Consider the following 14,685-nt stretch of genomic DNA (forward strand, 5'->3'; position numbering starts at 1 on the left):
TGGCCTCCAAGCACTTTTTACTGGTGTTCCCTTCTCTATATGAGCTGCCTTTTCCCCAGAATGTGAGGCCAGCTTCCAAGCCATGGAGTCAACCACCTGGTCCTTATTTCTACTATTCTTGGGTGTTAGTCTCCTACTCTGTTATTTTATATTCTACAGATGAGTGGAATCTTCCTATGTGTGTCTGTCTTTCTGACTCATTTCACTTAGCACGATACTTTCCACGTCGATCCACTTATATGGCAAAGTTCATGACATCATTTTTCCTAACAGCAGCATAGTATTCCATTGTATAGATGTACCAAAGTTTCTTTAACTTTGTTCTCGGGCACTTGGGTTTTTTCCAGATTCTGGCTATTGTAAACAGTGCTGTGATCCAACATCCGTTCATGATGAAAACCCTCACCAAAATGGGTTTTGGAGGAACTTTCCTCAAGATAGTCAAAGCCATCTACCACAAGCCTATGGCAAGCATTATCCTCAATGGGGAAAAACTAAGGGACTTTCCTCTAAGATCAGGCACGAGACAAGGATGCCCACTCTCACCACTTCTCTTCAACACAGTACTGGAAGTACTTGTAAGAGCTGTTAGACAAGAAAAAGAGATTAAGGGCATCCAGATAGGAAAGGAAGAAATCAAACTCTCACTATTCGCAGACAATATGAAACTGTATCTAGAGAAGCCTAAAGCCTCTACTAAGAAACTCTTAGAAACAATAGACTTATACAGTAAAGTTGCGGGCTATAAAATCAATATCCCAAAATCCATGGCCTTCTTATCTGCAAACAATGAGACAGAGGAAAGGGACATGAAAAAAGCAATCCAATTTACAATCGTGCTCCAGAAAATCAAGTACCTCGGAATCAGCTTAACCAAGGAAGTAAAAGACATCTACAAAGAAAACTATAAAATGCTATTCCATGAAATAAAAGAAGACATGAGGAAATGGAAACATATCCCCTGCTCATGGATAGGGAGAATCAACATTGTCAAAATGGCAATACTCCCCAAAGTATTATACAGATTCAACACGATCCCTATAAGGATACCCATGACATTCTTCAAAGAAATGGATCAAGCAATCCTAAAATTCATATGGAACAACAAATGCCCATGGATAGCTAAAACAATTCTTGGTAAAAAGATGATGAGAGGCATCACCCTCCCCAACCTTAAACTTTACTACAAAGTGGTAACAATTAAAACAGCATGGTACTGGAACAAAGGCAGAGCTGCAGACAATGGAACAGGGTGGAATTTCCCTACACACAACCCCAAATGTATGACCATCTAATATTGATAAGGGAGCAAGAAATGTGAAGTGGAACAAGGAAAGCCTCTTTAACAAATGGTGCTGGCACAACTGGATAACCACATGCAAAAGAATGGGCTTAGACCTCGACCTGACACCATGCACAAAAGTCTGATTTCTTTCTATGCTTTTGTTTTTCAAAATTCTACTTAAAAGTGAAATCATACAGTATGTTGTCTTTGTTTCACTTATTTTATACTTAGCATAATACATTCAAATCGATTCTTTTTGTTGAAAGTAATATTTTCATTTTCATTAAAAGCTGAGTAACATTTCATTGTGTAGATTCCATAATTTTAATCTACTCATCATCTGATGGAAATTTAGGTTATTTCCATATCTTTGATGCTGAAGTTATGCTACTGTGATATTGCAGGTAGATACTATTCAAGTTAGTGTTTTTTTTCCTTTGGATATATTCCCCAAAATGAAATTGCTGGATCATATCATGATTCTATTTCAAATTTTAAACTTACCACACTGTTTTCCACAGTGATATATCATAATTTAAAGCTTTCCGAATATATTCATATTTCCACGTAGACATTATAGGTAAAGAAACTACATAAAATTTACAAATTTGGATGAAGCTTAAAAGCTATACACAAGGGTCTGGAGTTTTGTTTATTCACAACCAAAAGACAGGAGTCTAAATGCATACAACACTATCTGTTGAATAAACATTACATAAAAAATACATAATACATACGCACACATATATAACACTACAATGTTATCATCTACAATGCTATCATCTACAATGTTATGTATAGTATACACATTATTCTAGCATACCTCACCCTGTATATAACTGACTGCACTACAGCTCATTTTTTAAACAAATAAAAACTTCTCATACATAATTTTTCTAAAAAAAAATCATCTAGAAAAACTTCCTGAAATTATTATACTTCACATAAAAATTAACAACACTGTATTCTATTGCAAGCAAAAGAATTTGGGGTCAAATTTCATGCTGCAAAAAAATTTTAATTTATGCTGCAAAAAATAATAAAGCAAAAACGAGTGTTTTCCATTGTTTTAACGTAAAACTACTTAAAAAAAATCACTAATATCTCTGGAGAGATGTAGAGCCAATAGGGCACTTACCTTGCATGCAGCCAGCCTGGATTTAATCCCCAGAAACCCATATGGTCCCCAGAGCACAGTGAGGAATGCAGAGTCAGGAGCAATCCCTGAGCATCATCAGGTGTGCCAAAAACAAAATTTTTAAAATTCACTAAGATCTTGGTTATTAGCTCTGTCTAATGAGCAAATACTTTCCCTCAATCAAAAGGTATCTTTTTTTTTTCTTTTTGGGTCACACCCAGTGATGCTCAGGAGTAAGTTACTCCTGGCTCTGCACTCAGTAATTACTCCTGGTGGTGCTCGGGGGACCATATGGAATGCCAGGCCAGTCGAGTGCAAGGCAAATGCCCTATCCACTGTACTATTGCTCTAGCCCAAAAGGTACCTTTTTATTCTACTGTTTCTTTTTCAGTATAAAAATGTCTTAATTTTATATAGTCCCCTTTGTTTATTTTTGCTTGTTTCCTTGGTCAGTGTCTGAGTCATTGAAAATCTTGCCTTTGAGTCAATATCATGTGGAGTTCTACCTAATTTTCATCATAATTTAAGAAAAATTTAGGAAATTTAGGAAAGATTTAGGAAAAAAATAAAATCTTTGTTCTATTCTCAATTAACTTTTCTTTGTGATGTGAGACAGGAATCCAAGTTTATTTATTTATTTATTTATTTTGCATGTGGCTAACCAGTTTTCCCAACACAATTTAAAGAGGCTTTCCTTACTCCATTTCATAAACCCTTTGTTGATTGGAAAGATTGGAAATCTTTGTGCTATCAACTCTATTTAACTGTCTCAAAGTCTGCTTGATTCCAATACCACACAGTCTTGACTCTATACCTTTAAGGTAGAATTTAAAGTTAGGGAAAGAAAAGTTTTCTGTCTCCTTTTTTCCCAGAATGTTTTGGTTATTTGGGGAGTTTTATTGCTCCACAAAATTTTATCATTTTATCTGTGTATATTAAAATGTTTTGGGAATTTTTATGGTGATTGCACTGAATGTCAATGGTGATTTTAATAATGTTTATCCTTCTAATTCATAAATAGGAGGTTGCATTTCAATTTATTGTGTCTTCTGTTCCTCTTACAGTAATTACAGTTTGTTTGTTTTCGTATAAGCCTTTCACCACTTTGTTAAGTTTAATGCCAGGTTTTATGGGACATCACTGTGTATACAGGACTTAAAATTTTTTTCTCTCTCTCTTCTACTTCATTGTTGCATATACAAATACCACGGATTTCTTCACTTTGTTTTTTCAATTTGCCACTTTACAGATTTGTTGTTTCAATAAGATTATTTTGTAGAGTCTTTAGGGTTTTTTTTAAAGTATAATATTTCAGTTTATCTGTAATTTGACTTCTTCTCCAATATAAGTCCCCTTAGTATCTCTTTCTTGCCTAACTCCTATGGTAAGGCCTTCCAACATATAAAAAAATAGTGGTGAGAGAAGACATCCTTGTGCACTTTAAAAACTAAACATAAAAAGAAATTCTTCATCAAAAAATGTGAAGAGGAAATGAAAAGATATTTCCTCAAAGAAGATACAGAAATAGCCAATAAGTATATGAAAAAGTGCTCTTCTTCACTATCAGGGAAATGCAAATGATATCACCTCATACCAGTGAGACTGGCACATCTCAAAAAGAATAGAAACAATAGGTATGGATAGGGTGAAATAAATTCTCATCCATTTTGGGTGGGAATCTCATCTGGTTCAATTTCTCTAGGAAATAGTATGGAGATGTCTCAAAGAAATTAAGAATTCAGCTTCCATAAAATCTAACAATTCTAAATCTTAGCTACTGTACTGAGTGCTGCAATGAATAGTGGTGTGCGTATGTCCTTTGGAATGAATGTTTTTCTGTCCTGGGGTATATACTCCCAAAGTGTTAGATCAGTGGATCATGAAGATGTGGTATAAATGCACAATGGAATACTATTGTAGCTGTAAGGAATGATGAAATTATGCAATATGCTGCAACATGGATAGAAATGGAAGATCTGTTAAAGTAAGCCAGAAATATGACAAACACAGGATGACATCATATATATATATGGTATTTAGAGTAACTGGATGAGGAAATGCAATGTTTAAGGGGTCGCGGGAGACCTAGATTATGCTTGGACTCAGAGTATAGGGAGGAGAAGGGAGGAAATAGAGGGAAGGGGAAGGGGGGAAGAGATAGACGAAAAGCAATGGTGGTAGGGGTCAAGGGCATGCAAGTACATTGGTAGTATTAAGAAATGATAGAGCTAAGTATCCAAACCACAGAGTCAACAACACTTACATTGCAAGATCTAAATCTTAATAACCAAATTTAAATGGTGCCTGTCAAGAGGGCAGGCTGAGGCTGGGTTGAGGGTGGGAGTTTATGAGAGGGAATCTGGAACACCATTGGAGGTATGTTGACACTGGTAATGGGACTGATGATGGAACACTATATATCAAAAACACAACTATGAATAACTGTGCAATTCACAGTGCTTTAATAAAATAAAATTTCAGAAAAAAAAAAAACCCAAAACAGAAACCAAGCAATTACACTTCTGGGCATCTATCCCATGGGCCCAAAACATTACTTGGAAAACACTTCTGAACTTGTATGCTTACTTCTTGACTATTCATAATAGTCAAGATTTAGAATAAACTTGGTATAAATACTACTCAGCTCCAAGAAAAGGTGAAATTATGCAATCTGCTGGTACATAGGTGTAACTAAGTAAAGGATAACATGTTGTGTGAAATTAGTCAGAGGGAAGGAGACAAATACAGAATTATGCCTGTCATATGTCAAACATAAAGAAACACAGGGAATAACAATCAGATAGTGGGAACTGGACTACTTAAGAGTCTGCCAAGAGGGTAGAGATATGGAGGAACAAGATATTTGTGGAGCGTGTCTCAGACACTCTGGTGATCGGTGTAATGTTCAAACACTGTATGCCTGAAATTCTATTATTAATAGTGTGATAAACCACAGTGCCTAAATAAAATTTGAAAATATTAAAAAATAAGATATTTTGTTAAACAACTGTTTGCAAACTGTCCTGACTACCTTTAAGACACAGATTAATAATTCCAACAGTCATGATTAAACAAGCTCCTGAAAGCCAAGACTGTTACCATATAAACACCACTTACCGTATAAACAGCATTTATCTAAAAGAGTAACTGGGGTTAGGGTTTATTTATAGCCATCCAGTAATAATTTACTCAGGACCTCAATTTCCTTCCTTCCTTCCTTCCTTCCTTCCTTCCTTCCTTCCTTCCTTCCTTCCTTCCTTCCTTCCTTCCTTCCTCCCTCCCTCCCTCCCTCCCTCCCTCCCTCCCTCCCTCCCTCCCACAGGAAGGGTGGCCCTGTGGACCAAACCAGGACCCTAAAGCCCCAAACATGTAAGGAAATTAAATTGTAGGTCTGATATCTGTGATTTTGTTTTAACTAATACTAAAATTACTTCATTTTCTCTATGTACATAGGAACTGTCAATTATATTATTTGACTTAGAATCTTTCAAGATAACTTATTCAAATATAGTTAATATGAAGAAGTCATGTGCCAATAATTATAAATGACTACAGGTAAATTTATATCAGGGCAAGAGTCAAAAAAGAGAAAAGATCAAAGAGCCAGTAGCTACAATGAACAAGTCACTGTCATTGTCACCATCATCCCATTGCTCATCAATTTGTTCGAGCGGGCACCAGTAACATCTCCATTGTGAGAATTGTTGTTACTGGTTTTGGCATACTGAATACGCGATGGGTAGCTTCCCAGGCTCTGCCTGACAATGAACAAGAGCAAAAATAATTTTAGGTGGGACTTAAAAACTCTAAACTATTTCATAGATATCAATGATTTCCATTTGTCCTTTTGAGTCTTAAAAAATGGTCAAACTATGGCATATCATCAATTATACTTTTCAACTTCAAGTGTTTTAAATATTTTAAATGATAACCCAGAATGAGTAGCTATAAGCTTTAAAAACAGAGTTCACATGATGTTCAAATTTTGTAGTATATTTATTCACCCAATTAAAATTATGAGAAATGTCAATAAATTAAAAGAGAAATACAGAACCACCCTGGTTGATGGATTGGTGGATTGGTAGGTAGAACTCTTCATTACTGCATTTAAGTTTATTCTAACCATCTCAGCTCCCTGAAATATGTTCACAGAACAAATACAAAAATAATGACTTTAAAAGAACATCAATTTCACAAGTATGAAGAACTGTTACATAAGTACTAATGTATAGTTAGTACACATTATTGATGGAAATGTGAAATTACGTGATTTTCTGAGGGTAAATTTTGTGTTTTTGAACAGTAAAATTTAGTCTTACAGCTACATCAATTCATTTCAGTTAATTCAAATTTCAGTATATCATTTATATGCTTTGCCTTCATAATTACAAACAAATTTGCATTGAAATGATGTTAGTCCAATGTTATACTGAAACAGGCATAATTTATATTGCTATTAAAAGAACACATTAACATATAATATTTGTTCAAATAATTTTTTTTGGGGGGTCACACCAAGTAATACACAGGGGTTACTCCTGGCTCATGCACTCAGGAATTACTCCTGACAGTGCTCAGGGGAACCATATGGGATGCTGGGAACAGAACCCGGGTAGGCCGCGTGGAAAACAAACGCCTTACCCACTGTGCTATAGCTCCAACCCCACAATAATATTTTGATTTTTTTTTGTCAAAAACTCTGATATTTTGACATTAAGTAAAGAATTTTTTTGGATTTTAATTCATTAATTTTCTTTTTTTAGGAGACAAGTGACCAATTCCACAACATTCTTGGTTTAATAATACTTTAACACCTGTCAAATTATGGTTTATACAATATTTGAGTATGATTACAAATTAAACTTTCTACATAAACAAAACGGATATTCTGAGAAAGAAAAAGTGTTTAAAAGTCAGTGGTTTACTTACTCTCCTCTCCACAAACACATACTCCATAATTTAAAACCAGATGCTTATGAGAAAGTTGGCTCATCATGCTTGCTGCTTCAAAGAAAGACTAAGTAAAAACACACAAAAATGTAGTTATTTGTATATAAGAATTTACATTTCAAAAAGGTAAATTCCACCATTAAAAAAACAAAACAAAACAAAAAACCAACTTTCTTCCATTCCCAACGGGAGCTAGAAAAGAAGCTAAAATGTGCTTTAGTCCCCTCATATGAACTCACAACTGTCAACAACCTGGTGCTAGATTCATTGTGAAGAACACCTGAGTAAGCTTGGAATATGAAGATGGCAGTATAAATTGGCAAGAGTGGTACAAGGCATCAAGTATGATGCAGTTTTAACGTGGGTTTTTTATTTTTTGGTTTTTCTTTTGTTTTTGGTGGGGAGGCTACATCTGGTGATACTCAAGGGTTACTCCTTGCTCTACACTCAGAATTAGTCCTGGCAGTGCTCAGGACCGTATGAGATGCCAGGGATAGAACCGTAGTTGGCCGTGCGCAATGCAAGTGATCTACCAGTTGGTTCTATCTCTCCAGCTCTAGTTTTAATAAGTTTTAATCCATAGAACCTACAGTTAAAGACAAAGGACAAAGGTATAGAAACAGAGAATTAAGATATGGGGCTAATGGAAATTGAAAATAATCATTTCTAAAGAATTAAAAATGCAGACCAGAGAGGTATATACAGCAAGCAAGGTGATCCTTGCACACAGATCACCTAGGTTCAATCCCAAACTCCTCAGATCCTCCGAGCCTGCCAAGAGTGGATGATCCCTGAGTCCAGAGCCATGAGTGAGCCCTGAACTCCACTGGGTATGGTCCAAAAAGATTGCTGTACAAATCAGATATCAAGACAACTATGCTGAGATACTGGTATGATTACTAACATATCATTCTAATTAAAACTTTGATTAGAATGCTTATGATCATTGTTTTTCATAGGATCGTAATAATCAACATTGTGGTACTCTGGATTAGAGTAACTTCTTTTGTGTTTTTCATATCATCTTTCATAACATCCTTAGGACAACTTAAGCATAATAGATTTTTGTTATTCCTATTTATGAAGTCTTGCTATCTTAAAGAATCTAACAATTTGAAGCCATCATCTACAGAATGATATCATTCTGTATTTTACCTATACTATTCCTTAGAAAAATGTTTTTCAAACATTTCCTTTTTATTTTATACTTTCAGGTGAGGGAGAGGCACACCAGGTGGTACCCAGGGCTATTCCTGGCTCTGTGCTCTGGGATCACTCCTGGTGATGCTCAGGAGAGTGCTGGGGATCGAATCTGAGTTGGCTATGTGCAAGGCACACACCCCACTCAATTTCTGGCCCCTAAACACTTTATTAAATATGCGGAATTATGAAGAAAATCTATGGAGCCCAAAAATCTCTCGAGAGCCAAGCTTGAAAATTTAGTGCATGTGAAAAAAAAAAATCTGTGGGGCCCCAAAACCTTTAGGAGGGCCGTTCTCCAAATTAAATTACAAGCATAATAAAATTCTATTATCCTGAAGTTTCAAATAATTGACTAACATAAAAATCAGGTGTCAAGAAAAATGTAAAAATGAAAAGTAGTGGAAAGGAGGTTTCTGTGAACAGATGTATGAACATGCTGTAAAATACAATACTACTGTAATTTAGCACAGGAACTGACAAATAAATATGACTGCTGAAAAAAAATATAACTGCTGAGCCAAATAAATAATCCAGAAGTAACTGCCTTAGTATATACTATAATGTAATATCAAAAGAAATTAGTCTGTAAATAAATTTCATTTTTCAATAATAATTTTAAATTTTAGCACTTTTCTATAGCCCCTTCACTCCTAGAGGTATCCTGAGATCACTCACATACTTCAAAATCTCTGATTTTTGAAAAGCTGCTTACAGAGCCAGATAGTACAACAAGTAGGGTACTTGCCTTGCATATGGCCAACCCAAGTTCAATTCCTGTTATTGCACCCCAGAGCAGCATTAGGAGTGACTCCTGAACACAGAGCAAGAAGTAGCCATGGGGCATGTCCAGTGTGGTCCCAAAACAATAAACAAATAGTTATAGAACCAAAGTGATAGTACAGTGGCTAGGATGCTTGCCTAGCACATGGCAGACCTAAGTTCCATCCCTGGCATCCCATATGGTTCCCTGAGGTTTCAGGAGTAATTTCTGACTGCAGAAATTGTGTGTGTCCCCCCCAAAAAAATGCTTAGGAAAGCACATATTTAAAAAATTTAAACTATATTAGTTACACAAAGAATATACTTACCTCCGAATAGTTTCTATGTGCTTTATCCAGAATTTTTAAAAGAACTTCTGTTTCATGTAGTTGACCATAGTCTCCTACTTCTCTTCTTACACCTTTAAAGATTTTTGTAAAAGTGCCTTGGCCAAGGCTTTCATTCTTTAAAAAAATAAGAAAAGAGGGAAGAGTGAGTTAAAATGGCAAAGAGTCGGATTTACAAAACGTGGGCAAGGACATAGATTTTTAAACAATCCACTGAGAAATACTCCCTCACGAGTTTCATCCAGATTTAACATTAAATTTTAGTAGGTTTACTTACACAATAAGGAACTGAATATATTTTTCTGCAAAAGACTCGCAGATTGCGAACAGAAAATGGAAAAGATGCTCAACGTGGCTAATTTATCAGGAAACACAAATCAAAATGCTAACAGGTTATCATCTTACTCCCGTCACAATGGGTATTAATTATCAAAGACAAGAAATAACTAATGTTTTCAAGCATAGGGAAAATAAACCACCCCACATACTACTGGTGAAAATATACCCTGGTATATTATGAAAAACAGTGCAGAGTTTCCTCAAAAAAATAGGAGGTCGTAATGATAGTATAGCAGGTAGGTTGTTTGTCTTACACACAGTCAACCCTGTTTTATTTCTGGCACCCCGTGGTTCCCCACATCCAGTTAGGAGTGATCCTTGAGCACAGAGTCAGGAGTAAACCTTGAGCATAGCTCGGTATGGCCCTCCAAACAAACAAAATTAAGAACAGAACTACCACACAGCCCAGCAATTCCATTTCTAAGCATCTACCTTAAGAAAATAAAATCTTCAATTAAAAAAGATACACCTACCCTAATATTCACTGCAGAATCATTTACAATAGATTAGACATAGAAATGATCTAAAATCCATATAGACTTACGTGTGTACATACATGTGTATATACACACAACATATGCATATCTGAATACAAACACACAATGAAATACAACTTGGCTAAAGAAAAAAATCAAATCTTGCCATCTGTGAGACTATGGGTTGACACCGAAAGTATAATGCTAAATGATTTAAGTCAGACAGAGACAAATGTTGTATAATTGCACTCATATGTGGAATCTGAAAAACAAATAAAACATATAAAATCACAAAGACAGAAAACAAGAGTAGTGATTACCAGAGTGATGTAGTGTTTGGGGTAGGGTATGAAGAGTGAAGGGAACCAAGAAGAAGTACATACTTTCTGCTAAAAAAATATGTTAAAGAGATGTAATGTACAGCACAGAAAGCATACTCAATACACAGTACTGCAAAATCAAAAGTTACTAAGATAAATAAAACTAGTAACAATCATTTTCAATGTATACAAATGTCAAATAACTATGCTGAATTGAATTTTAAATAATGTTGTATACCTTTTCAAAGAAACCCAATGTCACCATTTCTTTGAAAAGGTCTCCTCATGGGCTGACAATAGTACAGCGGGGAGGACATTTGCCTTGCACGCAGTCAACCTAGCTTGGAACCCCAGCACCCCATAGGGTACCCCGAGCACCTCCAGGAGTGATTCCTGAGTGTAAAGCCTTGAGCATCACCGGGTGGGATCCAAATAAGCCAAAAAAAAAAAATTTCCTTCCTTGGCTTTCCCGGGTTGGGGTCTGAGTGTTTAGGTGGTGGTATAAGTGGCAGGGTTCTATTGCCGCAGTTTCTCCCAGGAAGGCAGCGACATTCCATGTATGAGAGGATGGAGAGCAACTGCAGGAGAAATGAACCCAAGGTCTGAAGACCAGATGCACTGGCTTCCCGAAAATCCTCACACACATGCGCCAACGTGGGGGGGGGGGGCAAGAGTCACTAGAACACGCTTTTTTGGTAGTCTGTGGAGAAGTGATGGAAGCGGACCACCTGCCAGGTCTCACAGCTGTTCTACACAGCTGCAGAAGATTCCCTCTGAGTACCGACAGGTGTGATCCGAGTGTAGATCCAGGAGGAACCTGAGCATTGCCAAGTGGGATGCAAAAAAAATAATAATGAAACAAAAAGAACTTTGATCACACTATCCATTTAAAGTCAGTGTCAGCCGTTCGACTTCTTATAGCCTAGTTCTCCCTCTCAGATAATCTGGCAAGGTACTGAGAGCATCCTGCCCACACGGCAGAGCCTGGCAAGCTCTCCGTGGCATATTCGATATGCCAGATACAGTAACAATGATGGGTCTCATTCCCCTTACCCTGAAATTGCCTCCAGTGTGGCACCGCTGGGAAGGACAAGTAAGGAGAGGCTGCAAAAATCTCAGGGCTGGGATGAATGGAGACATTACTGGGGCCCGCTCAAGAAAATCAGTGATCAACAAGATGACAGTGATACAGTGATATCAAATATGTTTAAATAAAAATTTAGGGTAGAGGAAAGCAGTTCATCAATAGGGCCTAAGGCTTTGGGTTCATCCCCCAATACTACAAAAATTTTTAATGAAATTTTGAAATTTTATTAAAGAAATCCAAACTTAGGCTCTGAGTACCTGACTGGGAGAGTGCTCATAATGTATACATGAGTCTATGAGTTTCATCCTAGCACCTCTCCACACCACTAAGTGGAATCCTTGGCACTGCTTCTGAGATCCCTGACACTAAAGTAAGTGTGCATACCTCACCAAGCACCACAATCAAGTATGCTAGTCCCAATACCACGAGTGGGCTACCCTTGGACATCAAAGGATAACAATAATAATAAAGGGGAAAGGAAGGAGAGGAAAAAAAGAATAAAGAAACTATCAAACTTAAAAGTCTGCATACAAGTACTAAGAAAAACTTTTATTAAGTATACCTAAAACTTTTTCTTCTCTTTTTGCAAATATATTAATAATTCACAATCCATATATTGGGGTTTGTTTTGTTTGGGGGAGTCAAACTTGGGAGCACTCTGGGTTTACTACTGTGCTCAGAAATCAATCCTGGTAGTGCTCAGGGAACCACATGTGGTGCTAGAGATTGAGCCAGGGTCAGCCACTTGCAAGGCAAGTGCCATATCCCTATACTATCTCTTTCTAGCCGCAACATATATTTTTACTGAGGATTTACTTATCCAAGATAGCTTCATTCAGAATTAATTTCAGTTTTATTTTATTATAAAACAATTTATTAATTTACCATTAGTATATAATACTATATATATAAAATGGACCTGATAGCCTGGTTCTCCCACTTGGAGAACCTGGCAAGCTACTGAGAGTTTACTGCCCACATGGGGGAGAGCCTGGAAAGATCCCCATAATGTATTCATATGCCGAATACAGTAACAATGATGGGTCTCATGCCCCTGACCCTGAAGAGCCTCTAATGTGGCACCATTGGGAAGGACGAGTAAAGAGAGGCTGCTAAAATCTCAGGGCTAGGATGAATGGAGATGTTACTGGGCCCACTAGAGCAAATCGATGATCAACAGGATGACAGTGATACAGTGAAAGCTTATATTACTATAAGCTTTCAGGAACAAGGCATCATTTCTTTATCTCTGTAAAAATCTTACTATAATCATCAATAAAATTCTAGACTTTTCACATTCTCAAAATGACTCTTTGCCCAGTCCTCACATTCTCTTTCCTACTTTTCTCTGGTAGCCACCAATTTTTTTTTTTTAAATGACTAATGGGTTCAACATTGATGATGTGGGTTGCTGTTCTCTGGTCAGTCTTAGCATGTTCCAATCTTTGAAAAATGTGGAGCCCACAGCAAAATGGAATCTTCTGGATATGGAGGGAAAGTGTTTTTTTTTTTTAATTTTTAAAATTTTACTGAATTACCGTGAGATAGTTACAAGCTTTCATGTTTGGGTTACAATCACTCAAAGATCAAACACCCATCCCTACACCAGTGCACATTCCCCACCACCAATATCCAGGGTATATCCCGACTTTCTACCCTCCCCCTGCCTCCATGGCAGACAATATTCCCCATACTCTCTCTCTACTTTTGGGTATTATAGCTTGCAACACAGACACTGAGAGGTCATCATGTTTGGTCCATTATCTACTTTCGGCTCACATCTCCCATTCCGACTGATTCCTCCAGCCATCATTGCCTTAGTGATCCCTTCTCTATTTCATCTGCCTTCTCCCCTCCACTCAAGAAGCAGGCTTCCAGCTATAAGACAGTCCTCCTGGCCGTTATATCTACTGTCGTTGGGTGACAGAGTCATATAATGTTATTCTATACTCCACAAATGAGTGCAGTCCCTCTATGTCTGTCCCTCTCTTTCTGACTCATTTCACTTAGCATGATACTCCCCATATTTATCCATTTATAAGCAAATTTCATGATTTCATCTCTCCTAATAGCTGCATAGTATTCCACTGTGTAGATGTACTAAAGTTTCTTTAACCAGTCATCTATTTTAGAGCACTCGGGTTGTTTCCATATTTTGGCTATTGTGAACAGTGCTGCAAAGAATATATAGGTACAGATGTCATTTCTACTGTGCTCTTTTGCATCCTCGGGATATATTCCCAGAAGTGGTACTGCGGGGTTATATGGAAGCTCAATTTTTTGTTTTTGAAGGACTGTCTATATTGTTTTCCAGAAAGGCTGGACCAATCGTCATTCCCACCAACAGTGAAGGAGCGTCCCTTTTTTACCAAATCCACGCCAGCACTGGTTGCTTTCGTTCTTTTGAATGTGTGCCAATCTCTGTGATGTGAGATGATATCTCATTTTTTTTTGATTTGCATCTCCCTGATGACTAGGGATGTGGAGCATTTTTTCATGTGTCTTTTGACCATTTATATTTCTTTTTTGAGGAAACTTCTGTTCATTTCTTCTCCCCATTTTTTGATGGGGTTGGAGGTTTTTTTCTTATACAGTTCTACAAGTATCTTGTATATCCTGGATATTAATCCCTTATCAGATGGGTATTGGGTAAATATTCTTTCCCATTCTGTGGGTTCTTTCTGTATTTTGGTCACTGTTTCTTTTGAAGTGTAGAAGCTTCTTAGTTTGATGTAGTCCCATTTGTTTATGTTTGCTTCCACTTGCATGTGCTGTTTTGTC

The 14,685-nt window shown here is 36.9% G+C and overlaps 1 protein-coding gene across 2 annotated transcripts in view; it reads right to left on the reverse strand.

Moving 5' to 3' along the window:
* JAK2 (Janus kinase 2) overlaps positions 1-14,685 on the reverse strand; it is a 182,961-nt gene that overhangs the window by 23,828 nt on the left and 144,448 nt on the right. For both annotated transcript variants that reach the window (XM_004600138.2, XM_055138515.1), the window contains 2 exons: positions 9,665-9,799; positions 7,353-7,440 (listed from right to left, as the gene is read on the reverse strand). In XM_004600138.2, the coding sequence (XP_004600195.1) occupies positions 7,353-7,440; positions 9,665-9,799 (223 nt within the window). The remainder of the gene's footprint in view (positions 1-7,352; positions 7,441-9,664; positions 9,800-14,685) is intronic.

The sequence above is a fragment of the Sorex araneus genome, chromosome 1, assembly GCF_027595985.1.
Source record: "Sorex araneus isolate mSorAra2 chromosome 1, mSorAra2.pri, whole genome shotgun sequence".
Taxonomy (NCBI): Eukaryota; Metazoa; Chordata; class Mammalia; order Eulipotyphla; family Soricidae; genus Sorex; species Sorex araneus.